We start from the raw sequence: 20,004 nt of genomic DNA, 5'->3' as shown, positions 1-20,004 counted from the left end.
GTCATGGCAATACCGTCACGTCATGGAGTGAGGCGACGTTTTTGGCGAAGTTTCACTTCTGACACGTGTGCTGGGCACACACGCTCTTTATTAACCTCTGAATCCAAATCCAAGGTTATCAATAAATAATTTAATGTTTTTATTGTTTTAATTTATTATCGTTAAATAAGCAATAAGCATATATTTTGGCTAAAATATGAATGAAAATTGGATTTTGATCATAATGATTAATAAATATCTATACTGAAGAGTTTGTTTGTACGCGCTAATCTCGGGAACTACTGGGCCGATTTGAAAAATTCTTTCAGTGTTAGATAGCCTATTTATCGAGGAAAGCTACAGGCTATATTATATCATCACGCTAAGAACAACAGGAGTGGAGCAATGCGGGTAAAACCGCGGTGCGCAGCTAGTTTACAATATCTCAATGATTCAGAGAAATATTTTCTAATTATATGCACATAATATAGTTAATTATTTACCAATGACATTGATTTTTTCAAAATAAAAATATTTAAAAAGGTAATAATCCATACTATAATATTATAAATGCGAAAGTAACTCTGTCTGTCTGTCTGTTACTCAATCACGCCTAAACTACTGAACCAATTTCCATGAAGTTTGGTATGGAGATATTCTGATACCCGAGAAAGGACATTTTACTTGACTACTTGACTACTTTTTATCCCGGGAAAATGACGCAGTCCCGGAAATCCCACGGGAACGGGAACTATGTGGGTTTTTCTATGACAACGCGGGCGAAGCCGCGGGCGGAAACCTAGTCCTAATTATAAATAAACATATACATAACCGTAAAATCGATTTCTGTTAATAATGCGTATCAAATATGTAATTATATGAGTTATAATAAACCAATTTGCCTTTTCCTTTGAAGTAATTGTGTAGAGAATACATAATTATGGGTAAGTATTTTGTTATATTTTATTTATTACATCACCATTATATTTTTATTAAGTACCTAAGTTCGTAGTTCAAATGGTCTGTAAGAATTGAATCAATAATATGCTAAAATGAATATTTTATTTGTTTCAAAATTATTAAGTACCTAAGTTCGTAGTTCAAATGGTCTGTAAGAATTGAATCAATAATATGCTAAAATGAATATTTTATTTGTTTCAAAATTAACATTCATAATATTGCTGTAACTAACTACCTACTACTGTAACTATAGTTTCATCAAAATTAGTTGAGTGAAAAATTTATAATGTAAAAGCTTGGCCTTGGGGTTTGGGTATATCTAATTTTGATAATCAATTACTTTTAATCAATTACAATTATTAGCCAAAAGTGCTTTGTGAGGGCTCGTCAAGTATTCCGTGAAAATTTTATTTAGTAAATTTTCTTTGGTATTTAACACGTCTTAAGCAATGTCTTAGGATGAATAAAAAAGTAATTCCTACTAAATTTGACAATTTGTATGTTTGTTACACTTTCACGCAAAATCTTCATGAAATTTGGCACACACATAGAGGGCACATATTATATAGGTAACATGTGATAGTTTTTATCCTGAAAATCCCACAGGAACGGGAACTATACGGGATTTCCTTTGACTACGCGGGCGAAGGTGCGGGCAAAAAGCTAAATAAGTACAGGGTTACTTGTAAAACACCAGCAACCTCGCAGGACAAGATAGCTAACATCATAATTCATAAGTAACAACATTTGTTCTACGACTATTGGCATAACGCAATAAATTATTTTTAAATGATTTTTTAAGCTTTTATTGTACTCTTCTAACATTTGTAAGTCTATGTTCTATTCATTATCGAAAGGACCGCGACGCCCCCTTCCCCCTCTCGTTCGCTTCTTGTTTACGTAATTTTTTGTGATGCGCGTAGAGTTTATAATATTCAGATGGAAAATGAAATGAATATTTATTTTTGTATGAAAATAAAATCTAACAAATTATCAAAAGTCGTAGAACAAATGTTGTTACTTATTATGTTAGCTATCTTGTCCTGCGAGGTTGCTGATGTTTTACAAGTAACCCTGTATATATTCAGTTTACAACTCTTATTACAATTCAAATAGTAATATTTTTTTCTATTTATAAATTTATATTTACTTACACCTAAAGCATTTGAATGACATAAAAACCAAAAATATCAAATTGAAATACTGTTTTACAGCTTCATTGCGCCTCCTTCTCTTACTTACTATAGTGGTCCAAATAGTATTGGCTCGTAGAATAAACCTCTGCCGTGGTTCGACTCACAATGCCATCTCACATCCTACAGACTGCAGGAGATACATAATGTGCTATAAGTTCCGACCCTATGTGTTTATTTGTCCTTTTAAATTGTACTTCGATCCGGATACCAATGTAAGTAAATAAACACGGTTGTTATTATAATTATCACTTCATAGTATCTACATAAAATAAAGTCTCTTTCTGCCGTATGTACCTATGTATGTATGCTAAGATCTTAAAAATAACACAACAGATTTTGATAGGTTTTTTTAAATAGATAGAAACAATAGGAGGATGGTTTTAGTATATTATTTTGTAAAGTACGCGGCTAGGCTCGTTTTGCAGGACAGTTACGAGCGAAGCCGCGCGCGAAATGCTAACTCAAGAACTGTATCATCGATTTTTACTTCTTGTAAACTTGAATTTAAATAATAAACAGTTTGTTTATATATTTTATCAGTATTTTGATAAATTTCTTCTAAGATATAAAACTTTTTGTGTGTGTGTTTTATGATTATGATAATCTTCTTCTTTATATTATATAAAAAATAAAAATGAATCGCAAAATGTGTTGGTAAGCGCATAACTCGAGAACGGTTGAACCGATTTCGATAATTCTTTTTTTATTATATTTCTTGAAGTACGAGGATGGATCTTATGTAGAGAAAACGTAAACATGTACCACGGGCGAAGCCGGGGCGGACCGCTAGTATCATAATATAATTATGCTATGTTTCCGTCCCTTATATTTACCTATTCTTCAATTAAAATAAAACCTAACTATATCATTTAAGCATATCCAATTATTCTTATATCAATTTTGTTTCAGAATTGTCAACCATGGAAATCACCCAAATGCCACAAACCGAAACCGCCAATAATACCCAAACCCTCAACACTTCCCTGTAAACAAACAACACCTCCTCCAACAACAACAACTTTACCAACAACAACAACTGACTCTACAACAACAACAACAAAACCACAAATTGAATTCAGAATTGCTGCAGAAGAATCTTCATTAGAATCTACGAAAACCAAACATATTTTTTCCTCTACACATCCTTCAAAATCAACATTACAACGCATAGCTCCAACACCTAAAACAACAACAAAACAACATTCTGGATCAACAACAGAAAACATATTCTTAAAATCTGTACATCATGACGCATTAAAACAATCAACATCATCTATGAAAACAGAAAATCTACCAGAGCTATCAAAATCTGCATCTAAATATTCAACATCATCAAAGATACCAGTTTTGTCAAAACATCCAAATAATTTACTTTCAACCGCTTCACCGCGATCATCACATAATAGTAACCATCTTCATTTGATACCAGTCTCAGTTGATACTAATTTACCATCACAAGAAACATTAAGAACAGGCTCTGAATCTAAACAACTTACTAAAGATACATCGGAAGAAGATGATATACCGCTTGAAAATAGCCCATCATTACGCTTTGCGCTGCCGAGAAAAAGAACTAAGTCTGTTAAAAAATATATGCCAACGACAACACCGCCGCCAACAACAACTACACAAGCGCCAACAACAACAACCACACGAGCGTCAACAACAACAACAACTACACAAGCGCCCACAACAACTACAACAACAACAACACCACCCACAACAACAACCACTACAACAACACCTCCAACAACAACACAAGCACCAAAACCAACAACAACTACACCACCTCCAACAACACCAGCACCTACAACAACAACAACACAATCTCCCATATTTGTCCACGACATACCAAAATGTTTCGAAAACGATCACTTCCGAACTCTCAATCGACCATATTGCAACATTTATTACTATTGTAACCACGGAAGAATGTCACGGTACAAATGCCCGGAAGGTTATAAATTCCATCAAGGAAATCAGGTAAGCATATTTATTAAAAAACAAGCTGTGGCTCGCGGTTTCACACGCGAGTAAAATCTAGTATTTCTAGATCTATTATTGTAAAGTTTCATACAAATCCGTCCAGTAGTTGTTTCGCAGTAGTTTTTACTCACAAACTTTCGCTTTTATAAAATTAGTACAAAATCGTGTAGTGAGGACTGTGTCTGTGTACACGGCGGCTTGAAACATCTATATCAATGAATGGCTTTTAGTGTTAAAGATGGAAAGAAAAGTAGATTGCCTTCGTCCTAAATAATTTAATAGCAGTGAGCTGACTGAGTTAAATAATGACACTAATTGCATGTTTCGATTAATAGTTTTAGATATTAACATCAGAAGATATAGACGGTCTGATTTTATGACGTGATGCGATGTGACATGTGTGTACTGATTTTTTAATATGTTTCACAAAAATATGATAACGATATTTGTAGAACTATCTAGGTATATATTTGTTGGGCTGCTGGTACGAATGAATAATCAATGAATGAATTGCAAAAACTTAACTATAGATAGACCACAGTAGTCAATTTTATGTCTTTTCCATATAAACATATGCTTACAAAACTATCAACATCGGCGTGTAAAGATAGACCTAAATATTTTTGTATTAATATTATTTTTTATATTTCAGGCTTGTCAACACGCTAATACTGTCGACTGCGTTTAACTTATTGCATCGAATGAAGCATTATATTCCAACTTATTGAAAATTGCATAAATTGTGGGATGTTAGTAATAAATAAAAAACAAATTTAAAACCAATCTTTTATTTCGATAAACACTTCGATTATTCGTTCGTAAACAAGTAAAATAAATTATTTATAAACAGTTATAACAGCCTTTTATCCCTGTAACAATCTAGGTATTAATAGCACCTTTTTTTTGGTATTTTTAATTTTATTTTTGGCGCCATTTTGTATATAACAGCTGTCAAAGTTGGCAGAAGGCCGTTCGATCGTTTCATTTTAGAAATCGCAGTCGTATTCTTCAAGGATCTATGAGGTAGTGTCAAATATTATTATTTCGTCTTCATAGCCGTGCATCCGTTGTCAGATATGCGGGTACATTGCTGAAAAATAAAATTGTATTAACATTATGTGATCGAATATTACATGCATAAAATTAGAGTAAAGGTGGACTGAGATTGGGTCTTTAAATTAAGAAGATATAATATAAAAGAAGTACATTTGTCATTTAGAGTTGGTCAGACAAATAATTTTATAGCTCATTTTAATGTAGAATTTATTCAAATGAAAATTTCGAAAAATTATCCTTCTAACATTAGAAACTTTTAATTCTTATTTTACCTACGAGATTAAAAAATATAATTCCAAGCTTGATTTAGCGCTTTTTTTTTAATAAGTAATAGTTATTTTTTATTATAGAATAAAAATTATCTTTACCATTAACACAGCGTCATATTCAAAACCAGAACTACAGAACAGTTCTATCGCATTACCAGCCGCACACAAATAGAAAGCGTCACATCGTTCTGGGTGTGGCATGTTGCCGAAAGCGTCTGGCGCACAGATAGCGTCTTGAGAGTCTGGTTGTGAGTCTGGCTGTATGATTGTGTCTGTTGATGTTTTTCGGTCTGGTAAAAGTGAAGGTTCGGGTTAGTACTATATTATTGTAATTTAACTATGGTAGATCGAATAAAATAAAATAATAAATATTATTATATTGTATTTATAAACAACTTAGAATATCATATTATTATATTAGCTTACCTTTCATGGCTGTACAGCCGCTGTCTGATATGGCCACGCACGTCTGAAAAAAAAGTAATTTTGATTATAAAAATTGCATGGACCTCCTGCGTTTTACGTTTTTTTTGAAAGTGAAACTTCTTATCTTTGAATCTTGCCAAAGAAGTTTTACTTCTGACACGTGTGCTTCACACGCTCTTTTTTAATATTTTAACTTACCCCAGCAATTTGATCGTATTCGAAGCCAGCACTACAATGCAGTTGCATAGCCGTACCGGCTGCGCACAAATAGAACGAATCGCACAATTCCGAATGAGCTATATTCCCGAAATATCCCGGTTGGCACAATGGAGTTGTCGCTTCTACTCTAGGAGTGGTCATTTCAGCTTTAGGAGTTGATTGTCGTTCAGAAGTAGGATTTACGGGAATGAGCCCTTTTTTGGCAAAACAACCGTTGTTTGATATTGGTGCGCAGAACTGAAAGAATACAGATAAATATTATAAGGATTCATATTTAATAGTTTAATAATAGATAGTTAGTGATTCAGATCATAATTCGTTTTCTAACACAATATTATGTTTAAAGTTATGTTATTCAAATGTTTTTCTATTTTCCTTTTTTATCCATCGATATTTATTAAGATAGATATATTTAAATTACAAGTTAAAAAATATATTTTTAAGAGTTAGCGCGCAAGAGCAACTTTTGTCTCCTTCACTATTTACTATTTAGTCTCTCCCATCAACTGTATGGGGAGTTCCGTCGCTACGTGCGCGCACTTCCTTACTAACCCAAAGAGTTGATGGGAGAGACTAAATAGTGAAGGAGACAAAAGTTTCTCTTGCACGCTAGCTCGTTTATTTCTTGTCTAAAGAAAAAGAAAACCGTCAATAATTACTCCTAAAAATTAAGTAAAATTTTAAATAAAAAAAAATACAATTTCAATTCACTACTCCTAAAAAATTATTAAAATTTCCTCTATAACAATTAACTCCTAAAAATTTATGAAATTTTAAATAAACTTACCTGTATATCAGGATCGTATTCGTGTCCCTCCTGACAGTTGAGCAATATGGCAACACCGGCGATACAGTTGTAGAACTGGTCACACCGGGTGGGGTGGGCAACATTACCGCCGCCGAAGGGGGGACAGATTACTGGAAATATGTATATATTAAATAGAATAACCGCCCCCTCGGTACAGTGGTTGACGCGTGAGCGTAACACCGAGGGGTCCTGGGTTCGATTCCCGGTGGAGACGAAGAAAAAAAATGTCTCGGTCTGGTAGGACAGAGAAGGCTGATCACCTACTTGTCCCTAAAGAAAATCGATCAGTGAAACAGATGTATAATGCATCTGCCCCTTACCCCACTAGGGGACATGGGACTTCACTTACAATTACTTACTTTAAATAGAAAGCGTTTTATTTGCCACCGTGTAAAAAAAATCTTAATAATCTAAAACACAGAACGGAAAAAAAGATAGCAATGATGGCAAAAAGGACTCCCCGTCAGCAAAGCAGCAACCACTAAATATGTAAGGGGTAAAATGTTTGTTTGTTTGTCTTTCACTTCGAAATGATGAATTAGATTTTTATAATTGATGATTTTGTTTGTGTGTTATAGGGAGGCTAAAGAGTCATTAAGGCTTAAAAAATACTTTTTACTAGTAGACAAGTGGAATTAATAATAATATCAGTAAACTTTTTACTTGTTGTGTATGTATCCTGGCTAAGTCGAACAGCTGAACTGATTTTGATGGGACTTTGATTATGAATAAGGTTAATGGAATTAAAAAATGCAAGAATCAGCATATGTTAGACGAAGCAAAAACGACTAACTAGTCTAAAGTATTTACATTTTTACAACTTCTTTAATAATACATTATAATAATTACAACTACATAATATGACTCACCTGTTTTCTCTGTTGTAGTAGTAGTTGTTGATTTATCAGTTGGTACAACCGCATCAACTTTTGTGCTGCTTTTTGCGAAACATCCATTTTCGGATATCTCCACACATTGCTAAAAGAAAAATAAAATTTTATGAATATATTATCTTCGTATAAAGCCTTTAATTATCACTACTGAATCAATTTTAATAAAAATTTCATACCCCAATAGAGATTATGTTACGAAAGAATAGTTTTAGTGTGGGTTGAAATTAGGAATTAAAAATGTTTACATTAGCGAGCAAAGCCGCGGGCGGAAAGTTAGTAATTAATAAATATTTTTCGTTATATTCATTATTTAATTTAAATTACTTACCCCAACAGCCTGATCATATTCGAAGCCATTCGAACAATTCATGAACATAGAAACACCGCCCATACAAATGTAGAACGAATCACATTTAGTCGGATGTGGCATGTTCCCAAACACGTGTGGAGGACATGCCTCCTCCATGTCCGTTGTTGTTTCTACATCCTTGGTGTTTTGTGTTGTTTCTGTTTGTAAAATAAAATGCATTGTACAAACTCAGACATTTATTTATTATTATTTATTAAATATAGACTTCTAGGAACACTTTTGAATCGTGATAACATATTATTACCATTTATTTTTAGAAAAATAAACATAATCTACCTGATATTTACAATAAGAAATTTTCAAGTGTTGACATATTTCATCTCTCCCGTAACAGTTTTAAAAAAGCAGTAACAGACATCACCAATTCAATAATTTCTTAGTTTACTTTTACACATTCTCACCACACTACACCATTATACACTACACACACAGTACACACATTCACACATCCATACCAAACATTCTATAATGGGTAGGTACGTTTTCCTCTTTTTTGTATATCATGTCCAAAAACATATATGTATAAATTAATTTTTTCCACTTTATCATTGTTATAATTAAGTAATGTAAAACTACTGTCACATTAATTGTCTTATTATTGGTATTCCTTTTTATTGGCGTATTGTTTTGTTAAAGTTAAATAAAAATATTGTAATACAAATAGCTGTAAGGAATCTATGTATGTAAAAAATAAATAAATAAAATACAAGTGATAACTGCGTTAAAAACAACCGACTTCAAACTTGCACTTGCAAAATTTACAAATACCTACAGACAAAAATGCTCATAAAATAAAAACTACTGGGCCTATCCGAATAAAATTTTTATGGGACCAATTCGACACCATCCCGCATCGAACAAAAAAAGAATCACGTAAATCGGTTCAGAAACCTCGGAGTAATCGGTGTACATACATAAAAAAAAAAAAAAAAAATATACCGGCCGAATTGATAACCTCCTCCTTTTTTTTGAAGTCGGTTAAAAATAAATATCTAAATATTTTCATACATGACTACAAGTAACTAACTTGTTCATAATTAAATTTTTAAGATATTGTCTTACCTAAATTAAAGTGAAATTGACTTAACATTTCTACTCAAAGTATAATTCTAATGTTTTTTTTACCCAAATTTTATTTTACAAAATTATAAAGAATAGAGCGGGTTCGAATACCGCCTTGTGATTGAATTTTTGATTGAAGCGTCTGCTATAAAACTAAATTTGGAAAATCCAAAAGTGCACGCCTCATAATCTCATCCTTTTTTTTTTTTTGTTTATTTAATAACAATTAAACCACATCGAATCAGACCCTGAAAAATGAAAGGGTTCTATTTCTGAGCATACTCAAGCGTAAGAGAAAAAAAAAGACTCGATTAGTAAAGTATTTCGGTCGCTATCGTGTTAACAAGAAAAAGGATCCGCACATACAGACACACGGACGTCCAAGACAGAACTTTTTTAAACTGTTTTTTAACTAGTTTAAATAACAAAAATGACATCAAAAATATCATGAACGTTAAAAATAGTGTTTTTTCTTAATATGTGTGTGTATGTATTATCTTACAAGTGCAATGTATGATACATAAAGACATTTTAAGTTTGAAAAATCAGATGTTTTGCGCGAAGTGACAGTAGTACCCACCTCAACGCTTCGCTTATGAGGCGTGCAATATCAAATTTTATTTTATCCATGGTTTTTCTGTATTTTACTTACCGACAATTTTAGAAGTGGAAAATGGCTTTTCCGTCATCACAACGGGTATAGATGTAGCGGCCGAGCTGTTCCTAGCGAAGCATCCAGTATCAGATATGGCTACGCATTTCTGAAAATATACAAAATATTTATCATATTAAGGTGGCTTCCAGAAGCTTAAAAAAGGAAAATAACAATAAAATTTGCTCAATGTTTTAGACGACGTAAAATCTCGAACGAGCTAAATAAACTACTAAAACTTTTTATCTGTTAACAATTTGGCAGGAATTTATCAAAGTAATTGAATTGATTAACGAAACAAGCTTTTCTCAATATTATAACGGTTTTTCCTAATAAAATTATATCGACTATCAATACGTACGAACCTGAACCGTATTATACGGAATAACAATTATTAGACCTCTTATTATGTTACTTTTTATTTACCTGTACACTCTCATCATATTCAAATCCAGAGGAACAGTTCACATACAGAGGAAAACCAGAAACACAGATGTAGAAAGAATCACAACGAGTTGGATGCGGTATGTTGCCAGAGAATAATGGCGGGCATATTGTTTCTTCGTTCTTATGTGTCGTTACATCAGCATCTTTATCATTATGTGTTGTTGCTTCGGCGTCTTTTACGTTGTGTGTTGTTATTTCGTCATCTTTGAGTTTATATGTTGTTAGTTCGGCATCTTTGACGTTGTGTGTTGTTGTTGTGTTCTGTTGTTTTGCGTAACAACCGCTATCGCTTATTGTTACACATGTCTGGAAATTGGAAATAATTATAAAAATATTAATAACATTTTTAAATTTACATTTGTGTGAAGCTATCTTTTTTTCTCTCATTAATGTCCTATAAACAAATTAAAAAAGGTAATTATCACAGAAAACTCGATGTTATTTTAGTATTAATGGCTGCAGATAAAATCAAAAGAGTTTTTATCGCCAAATACCAGAATGTAACTGGTATTTTTGACCACACTAAAATTCAATCCTTATCAAAATCAAGACATTTTAATAAAATTGGCAAAACTATCAGCAAAAATCACTCACCTGACGATCATGGTCGTATTCAAAACCTTCCGAACATGTCAACAGAAAATGACTTCCAGCTATGCAATTATAGTACTTATTGCAATATACCGGATGGGGTATATTCCCGTAAATTTCAGGAGGACATATTGGTGCTGTCGTTGTAACTTTAGGAGTAAGAACAGTACTAGACTGAATCGTCGTTAGTTCTATATTAGTATTGCCTAACGTCGATGGTTCTTCTGTTACTTTAAATCTGGTTGCGAAACAACCATTTTCTGTTATTGTTACGCATTCCTAGAATGGGAAATTTGGTCGTTTTATACAAGTAATAGGGTGACCTTTATGTCTTACAGAAGTATTAATTCCGTCAAAATAAGTATGTAATAAAATAAACAAAAAATTTCTAAGGTCATAAAAAAACATTTCACTAACCTGAAGAACGTGATCGTATTCAAATCCCTCCGAACATGTTCGCAGAAAATGATTTCCAGCTATGCAATTATAGTACTTATTGCAATATACCGGATGGGGTATATTTCCTACAACTTCAATAGGACATATTGGTGGTGTTGTTTCTTCGTTTTTATGTGTTGTTACGTCGGCGTCTTTGTCATTGTGTGTTGTTACATCGTCATCTTTGACGATATACGTTGTTACTTCAACGTCTTTGATATTGTGTGTTGTTGTTGTATTCTGTCGTTTTGCGTAACAACCGCTATCGCTTATTGTAACACAAGCCTGGAATTATAAGTTTATAGTATATTGTTAATTATGGCCTTAACGAGTGGATAATATTCAAATATATTTGGGATAATATTGGGGATTTTTTATTTCCATCTTTAAATGATGGAAAATATTAATAAAATTTCGGGCGGGTTCGAAACCCGCCTTGTGATCGATTTTTCCTAATATTTAAAAAATTATAAAACTATACAATTTTGAAGCTAAAAAAAACATTTCACTAACCCGAACATCTTGATCGTACTCGAAACCTTCCGGACACGTCAACAGAAAATGACTTCCAGCTATGCAATTATAGTACTTATTGCAATATACCGGATGGGGGACATTCCCTATCACATTAATAGGACATATTGGTGGTGTTGTTTCTTCATTTTTATGTGTTGTTACATCGGCGTCTTTATCGTTGTGTGTTGTCATTTCGTCATCTTTGACTTTATGTGTTGTTATTTCATCGTCTTTGATGTTGAGTGTTGTTACTTCGACGTCTATGGCGTTTTGTGTTGTTATTGTGCTGTTTCGTTTAGCGTAACAACCGCTATCGCTTATTGTGACACAAGTCTGTAATTATAAGTTTATAATCTAGTTTTAGTATGACATAAATGAACGGCATAGTGTAAAGACAAAAAATTGTGCAATTTAAAAATAATTATTATGAAAATATTACGATTTGATTTCTATTCTCAAATTATAACAAAGATTAATAAAATTATGGTTCCATCTAATATATTAATTAAATAAGACAGCAATAAAAGTTCCACTTCAAAAAAAGTTCACTAACCTGAATATCATGATCGTATTCAAAGCCCTCCGAACAGGTTCGCAGAAAATGATTTCCAGCTATGCAATTATAGTACATATTGCAATATACCGGATGGGGGACATTCCCTACCACTTCAATAGGACATATTGGTGCTGTGGTTGATACTTCAGGAGTTAGAATAGTACTAGATTGACTAGTAGTTAGTTCGATATTATCATTGCCTGATGTTGTTGGTACCTCTGTTATATTATACCTGGTTGCGAAACAACCATTTTCTGATATTGCTACGCATTCCTGGAAGTGGAAATTTAATTTTGAAAGTTTCCTAGGTATTTAAGAATCTTCTCCTAATTGTAACACACGTAATAAGCTAACGAAAAGGGTATGTATTGTACATATCAATAGATACTACTTTTTTCCCTTTAATTGTAAGTTAAAATTATAAAGAGTAGCTAAATTTGATAGTGATATATAAAAATTTAAAGTAGAGCCTGATACTGTTTTCGAAATTTCAGAGCTTGATATGTTAACTGCAGCTAAAGAAAGACCTATTACAAATACTGATGACATGATAGAAACAAACGTATCACAAATCGAAAAACACGTTATAATTTAAGAATTATGTAGCCTCTTACCTTAGTAACGTTGTCAAATTCGAAGCCTTGTGAACAATTCAAGAGAAAAGCGATTCCAGCTATACAAGATATGTATTTATCACAATAATGGGGGTGTGGAAGAACTGCTATAGAATTTGGTGGACAAACAACAGACACAGTAGTTACTTCAGGCGATGAGCCTGTAGTACTTTCTATTGGATTATTTGTTGTATCTATATTTGTTGTTTTTTCACCCTCTGTTGTTCCATCTATATCATCAAGTGTTGTCTGTTTGACTGTCTTAACCTCCAAATCGGGTACGTCTGTCGGTTCTTTTGTTTCAGTTTGTGTAGTTATCTCTACATCGTTTGTTACAGTTGATGTTGTTACGTTGTTGTATCGTGTTGCGAAACAACCGTTTTTGGATATTGGTACACAAGTCTGTAATAAAAAATTTGTATGCAGTTTTAGTTTTAGAAATATTTGTATCGCTCATATCTCGTTCTCGAAGGACTTCGAAAGGTACAAATTTGAATTTCAACTAATGTGCTTTCAAAAAAAGTAATAAATTCAAAAGTTTTCGATGTTGTTGAAATTGTTTAACATTTAGAAATTAAAGACTTAATGTATTTTAATCGTGATTTAGTTAATAATTTAGGCGAATACAAGAAAATACTGTTTCAACCGACTTATTGTACATTGTAAATATAAAACGTACATTATTGCCAACGATATAGAGGTGGGCAAAAAAATATCAATATTACAAGCCTAAATAAAGATATTAATACAATAAAAAAGAACTCACCGCAGTGACTTCATCAAATTCGAAGCCGCTAGAACAATTCAACAGGAAAGCCACGCCAGCGATGCAAGAATAATATTTATCACAATAATATGGATGCGGTAGTGAAGCAATCGAATTAGGTGGACAAATAACGGATGCGGTAGTTGCTTCCGGTGCTACTGACATTGTAGTAGTTTCTACTGATATGGGTGGATAGTTAGTTATAGTATCATCTGCACTACTGTCTGTTGTTGGAACAAATGTTGAGATGTCAACAGTATCTGTTGTTACTGTTGTGTCTTCACCGATTGTTGTTTGTCGTATTGTCTTCACTTCCAAATCTGGTACTTCTGTTGTTGTGTGTTCCGTTTTTGTTGTTTGTTCCACGTCTGATTTGGTTGTACTGAATCGTGTTGCGAAACAACCGTCTTCGGATATTGGTACACAAGTCTGTAATAAAAGTTTTGTTGCAGTTAAAACGTGTCATTATTGTATTATGTGTCATCAAAGAACTTTGAAAGGTAAAAATTTCAACTTCAACTAACGTGCCTTCAAAAAAGTAATAAATTCTACGCAATATAAAAACAATATATGTATATATTAAGGGCTGATTTTTCAATCTTTGGTGAAAACTTATTCATCGAATAACTTATTAAACTACCATTTCAAAAATGTATTCTAATTGTCCGTATATGACAGTTTACAGGTGACATTTTAAAATGTTCGTGTAATAGGTACTTTATTAAACGGATAAATTTAAACCAAGGATTGAACAAGTAAATTATTAAAAAAACAAAATACCCGACTGCACACTAAAAAAAGAGTGATTGAAATGAATCTAATGATACCGCATACATATTTTTTTAAAGGGAAATTTAGAAAAAATATTATTATGTCTTTATCCCGTGGGACTTTTAGGATAAAATGTATCCTATGACACTCCCGTAATCAAGACAAATCTAACGATACCTCATACATCAAAATCCATCAAGCCGTTTACGCTACAGGTGGTCACAAAGGAAAAGACATACATACATACTTACATACACTCGAAAAACATTACCCTCCTTCTTTGGCAGTCGGGTAAAAATCGGCCCCAAATGTACCAGCGTTAATACTAAACGAATTAAGCCTACTTCATCACAATAACCAACTTTGTTTTACACTTTCATAACTGAACTGCTTTCAGAACAAATGCAAAAAAAAAACTTACCAGCGTAACTTCATTGAACTCAAAACCACTCGAGCAATTCAGTAGAAACTCTACACCCGCGAAACAGGAGATATATTTATCGCAATAATTCGGATGCGGTAGTATTGCTATCGAATTTGGCGGACAGAGAGCGGGCGCTGGCGTGCTCTGCGTTGTTGATATTGTTGTACTGTAGTGTTGCGTTGTTGTAAACACTTCTGTGGTTGTATAACTATCAGTCGTTGTTGCATCAGTTGTTGTTGCATCTGTTGTGGTTGCATCTGTTGTTGTTGCATCTGTTGTTGTATAGCTATCCGTCGTCGTTGCATCAGTTGTTGTATAACTATCTGTTGTTATAGCATCAGTTGTTATTCCATCAGGAGTTGTTGCATCTGTTGTAGTATAGCTATCAGTTGTTGTTGCATCAGTTGTGGTGGCATCAGTTGTTGTTGCATCTGTTGTAGTATAGCTATCCGTCGTTGTTGGATCAGTTGTGGTTGGATCAGTTGTGGTTGCATCAGTTGTTGTTGCATCTGTTGTGGTTGCATCTGTTATTGTTGCATCTGTTGTTGTATAGCTATCCGTCGTCGTTGCATCAGTTGTTGTATAACTATCTGTTGTTAAAGCATCAGTTGTTGTTCCATCAGTAGTTGTTGGATCAGTTATGGTAGCATCAGTTGTTGTTGCATCAGTTGTGGTGGCATCAGTTGTTGTTGCATCTGTTGTAGTATAGCTATCCGTCGTTGTTGGATCAGTTGTGGTTGGATCAGTTGTAGTTGCATCAGTTGTTGTTGCATCTGTTGTGGTTGCATCTGTTATTGTTGCATCTGTTGTTGTATAGCTATCCGTCGTCGTTGCATCAGTTGTTGTATAACTATCTGTTGTTATAGCATCAGTTGTTGTTCCATCAGTAGTTGTTGGATCAGTTATGGTAGCATCAGTTGTTGTGGCATCAGTTGTTGTTGCATCAGTTGTTGTTGCATCTGTTGTTGTTGCATCTGTTGTTGTTGCATCAGTTGTTGTTGCATCTGTTATGGTTGCATCTCTTGTTGTTGCATCTGTTGTTGTATAGCTATCCGTCGTCGTTGCATCAGTTGTTGTATAACTATCTGTTGTTATAGGATCAGTTGTTATTCCATCAGGAGTTGTTGCATCTGTTGTAGTATAGCTATCGGTTGTTGTTGCATCAGTTGTGGTGGCATCAGTTGTTGTTGCATCTGTTGTAGTATAGCTATCCGTCGTTGTTGGATCAGTTGTTGTTGCATCTGTTGTTGTGACATCAGTATACCCATCGGTCGTTGGTGGAACACGTGTTGTTGATGCTTCATCATTGACTGTTGTTGTTGGAACGCGTGTTGTTGATACTTCATCATTGACTGTTGTTGTAACGTAGTCTGTTGTTGTTGGAACACGCGTTGTTGGGTCTCCACCATTCACTGTTGTTGTAATATAATCAGTTGTTGTTGGAATGCGTGTTGTTGATGCATCATCATTGATTGTTGTTGTAACGTAGTCTGTTGTTGTTGGAACACGCGTTGTTGGGTCTCCACCATTCACTGTTGTTGTAATATAATCAGTTGTTATCGGAACGCGTGTTGTTGATGCTTCATCATTGACTGTTGTTGTAACGAACTCTGTTGTTGTTGGAACGCGTGTTGTTGATACTTCATCATTGTCTGTTGTTGTAACGAATTCTGTTGTTGTTGGAACACGCGTTGTTGGGTCTCCACCATTCACTGTTGTTGTAATATAATCAGTTGTTGATGGAACGCGTGTTGTTGATGCTTCATCATTGACTGTTGTTGTAACGTAGTCTGTTGTTGTTGGAACGCGTGTTGTTGATACTTCATCATTGACTGTTGTTGTAACGAACTCTGTTGTTGTTGGAACACGCGTTGTTGGGTCTCCACCATTCACTGTTGTGGTAATATAATCAGTTGTTGTCGGAACGCGTGTTGTTGATGCTTCATCATTGATTGTTGTTGTAATATAATCAGTTGTTATTGGAACGCGTGTTGTTGATGCTTCATCATTGACTGTTGTTGTAACGAACTCTGTTGTTGTTGGAACGCGTGTTGTTGATGCTTCATCATTGACTGTTGTTGTAACGTAGTCTGTTGTTGTTGGAACACGCGTTGTTGGGTCTCCACCATTCACTGTTGTTGTAATATAATCAGTTGTTGTTGGAACGCGTGTTGTTGATACTTCATCATTGACTGTTGTTGTAACGAACTCTGTTGTTGTTGGAACACGCGTTGTTGGGTCTCCACCATTCACTGTTGTTGTAATATAATCAGTTGTTGTTGGAATGCGTGTTGTTGATACTTCATCATTGACTGTTGTTGTAACGTAGTCTGTTGTTGTTGAAACACGCGTTGTTGGGTCTCCACCATTCACTGTTGTTGTAATATAATCAGTTGTTGTTGGAATGCGTGTTGTTGATGCATCATCATTGATTGTTGTTGTAACGTAGTCTGTTGTTGTTGGAACACGCGTTGTTGGGTCTCCACCATTCACTGTTGTTGTAATATAATCAGTTGTTGTCGGAACGCGTGTTGTTGATGCTTCATCATTGACTGTTGTTGTAACGAACTCTGTTGTTGTTGGAACGCGTGTTGTTGATACTTCATCATTGTCTGTTGTTGTAACGAATTCTGTTGTTGTTGGAACACGCGTTGTTGGGTCTCCACCATTCACTGTTGTTGTAATATAATCAGTTGTTGTTGGAATGCGTGTTGTTGATGCATCATCATTGATTGTTGTTGTAACGTAGTCTGTTGTTGTTGGAACACGCGTTGTTGGGTCTCCACCATTCACTGTTGTTGTAATATAATCAGTTGTTGTCGGAACGCGTGTTGTTGATACTTCATCATTGACTGTTGTTGTAACGAACTCTGTTGTTGTTGGAACACGCGTTGTTGGGTCTCCACCATTCACTGTTGTTGTAATATAATCAGTTGTTGTTGGAACGCGTGTTGTTGATACTTCATCATTGACTGTTGTTGTAACGTAGTCTGTTGTTGTTGGAACACGCGTTGTTGGGTCTCCACCATTCACTGTTGTTGTAATATAATCAGTTGTTGTTGGAATGCGTGTTGTTGATGCTTCATCATTGATTGTTGTTGTAACGTAGTCTGTTGTTGTTGGAACACGCGTTGTTGGGTCTCCACCATTCACTGTTGTTGTAATATAATCAGTTGTTGTCGGAACGCGTGTTGTTGATGCTTCATCATTGACTGTTGTTGTAACGAACTCTGTTGTTGTTGGAACGCGTGTTGTTGATACTTCATCATTGTCTGTTGTTGTAACGAATTCTGTTGTTGTTGGAACACGCGTTGTTGGGTCTCCACCATTCACTGTTGTTGTAATATAATCAGTTGTTGATGGAACGCGTGTTGTTGATGCTTCATCATTGACTGTTGTTGTAACGTAGTCTGTTGTTGTTGGAACACGCGTTGTTGGGTCTCCACCATTCACTGTTGTTGTAATATAATCAGTTGTTGTTGGAACGCGTGTTGTTGATACTTCATCATTGACTGTTGTTGTAACGAACTCTGTTGTTGTTGGAACACGCGTTGTTGGGTCTCCACCATTCACTGTTGTTGTAATATAATCAGTTGTTGTTGGAACGCGTGTTGTTGATACTTCATCATTGTCTGTTGTTGTAACGTAGTCTGTTGTTGTTGGAACACGCGTTGTTGGGTCTCCACCATTCACTGTTGTTGTAATATAATCAGTTGTTGTTGGAATGCGTGTTGTTGATGCATCATCATTGATTGTTGTTGTAACGTAGTCTGTTGTTGTTGGAACACGCGTTGTTGGGTCTCCACCATTCACTGTTGTTGTAATATAATCAGTTGTTGTCGGAACGCGTGTTGTTGATACTTCATCATTGTCTGTTGTTGTAACGAATTCTGTTGTTGTTGGAACACGCGTTGTTGGGTCTCCACCATTCACTGTTGTTGTAATATAATCAGTTGTTGTTGGAACGCGTGTTGTTGATACTTCATCATTGACTGTTGTTGTAACGTAGTCTGTTGTTGTTGGAACGCGTGTTGTTGATACTTCATCATTGTCTGTTGTTGTAACGAATTCTGTTGTTGTTGGAACGTGGGTTGTTGATACTTCCTCATTGACTGTTGTTGTAACAAAGTCAGTTGTTGTTGGAACGCGAGTTGTTGATACTCCATCATTGACTGTTGTTGTAACGAACTCTGTTGTTATTGGAACGCGAGTTGTTGATGCTGCACTGTCATCTGTAATAATAATAATTTTATAACTTTAGAAACAGTTTCATCATCACACATCATCATCATGATAATCATTTTAAATGACTGAATTCAATTTATTTTTGCATTTATATTTTATTAACATGAGAATATTTCGTTACAAATTAAGAGTTCGTTTTGATAGTTTTGTTTGTATTACAAGATTCAATGAATCAAGACTTTAAGTGTAGCCTTTTTTAAAAGTGATGTAATCCCTAGAAAGTAATGCATGTCAAGCGTTACGTGGTGTCAACTCATGCATGGACGATCGTTTAACTTAAGATTTAGGATCGAAAGGAATGACATAAAAACTACGTGCAAGTAGCAAATTCAAGAAACTTCCTATTTTCTATCTTGCAAGTATGACATGAAAAATTTGGTTACAATTTTGATGCGTGTTTTTTGTCTTTAAATTATTTATATTTTCGTTTGTAAAACGTATTCTGTGTAATTATGCGCAATTTAGTGATTTTGATTTGATTTTTTTCGTTGAAAATGGTGACACAAAATATTTCGTAACTTTTACTAGTATCCTTCGTTCAGAAAACTGTGGCGACACACATGATTGCATTTTATCGAAGCGACAAAATAGTTTTATACGTCTTAATACAAATCACTATAGCTTGACCGCGACCATTGTACCGCGCCCTAGGTATGGCCCAATAGACTAGGCAGTAACATAATATGATTATGTGCAAAAAGAAAATGGTTGATACCATCAAATATGTCAGATAAATAACAAGTGTCTAAAGGATTTGTAC

General features: G+C 34.4%; 2 protein-coding genes across 2 annotated transcripts in view; one reads left to right on the top strand and one right to left on the bottom strand.

Annotated features, from left to right (window-relative positions):
* The first annotated feature begins 874 nt into the window (after positions 1-874).
* LOC123703954 (cell wall protein DAN4-like) lies at positions 875-3,712 on the top strand. Its single transcript, XM_045652168.1, has 4 exons — positions 875-923; positions 2,154-2,347; positions 3,045-3,569; positions 3,674-3,712. The coding sequence occupies exons 1-4, from the start codon at positions 920-922 to the stop codon at positions 3,710-3,712; spliced, it is 762 nt and encodes a 253-aa protein (XP_045508124.1). The 5' UTR covers positions 875-919.
* Positions 3,713-5,160: 1,448 nt separating this feature from the next.
* LOC123703953 (mucin-17-like) overlaps positions 5,161-20,004 on the bottom strand; it is a 43,872-nt gene continuing 29,028 nt past the window's right edge. The window contains exons 13-28 of the mRNA XM_045652167.1: positions 14,997-19,231; positions 13,805-14,233; positions 13,039-13,440; positions 12,422-12,697; positions 11,866-12,201; positions 11,332-11,637; positions 10,918-11,193; positions 10,303-10,629; positions 9,877-9,985; positions 8,121-8,299; positions 7,769-7,877; positions 6,879-7,009; positions 6,071-6,328; positions 5,873-5,915; positions 5,546-5,736; positions 5,161-5,211 (exon numbers count right to left, since the gene is read on the bottom strand). Coding sequence (XP_045508123.1) covers positions 5,161-5,211; positions 5,546-5,736; positions 5,873-5,915; positions 6,071-6,328; positions 6,879-7,009; positions 7,769-7,877; positions 8,121-8,299; positions 9,877-9,985; positions 10,303-10,629; positions 10,918-11,193; positions 11,332-11,637; positions 11,866-12,201; positions 12,422-12,697; positions 13,039-13,440; positions 13,805-14,233; positions 14,997-19,231 — 7,658 coding nt within the window. The remainder of the gene's footprint in view (positions 5,212-5,545; positions 5,737-5,872; positions 5,916-6,070; positions 6,329-6,878; positions 7,010-7,768; positions 7,878-8,120; positions 8,300-9,876; positions 9,986-10,302; positions 10,630-10,917; positions 11,194-11,331; positions 11,638-11,865; positions 12,202-12,421; positions 12,698-13,038; positions 13,441-13,804; positions 14,234-14,996; positions 19,232-20,004) is intronic.

Source organism: Colias croceus, chromosome 28 (assembly GCF_905220415.1).
Source record: "Colias croceus chromosome 28, ilColCroc2.1".
NCBI lineage: Eukaryota > Metazoa > Arthropoda > Insecta > Lepidoptera > Pieridae > Colias > Colias croceus.
This window is presented reverse-complemented; position numbering and strand designations above follow the sequence as displayed.

Coding starts and splice junctions, on each gene's coding strand:
- LOC123703954 (XM_045652168.1), top strand. Junction 2,348..3,044: donor ACTTCGATCCGGATACCAAT/GTAAGTAAATAA, acceptor ATTTTGTTTCAG/AATTGTCAACCATGGAAATC. Junction 3,570..3,673: donor TTCATTTGATACCAGTCTCA/GTTGATACTAAT, acceptor GCTTGAAAATAG/CCCATCATTACGCTTTGCGC.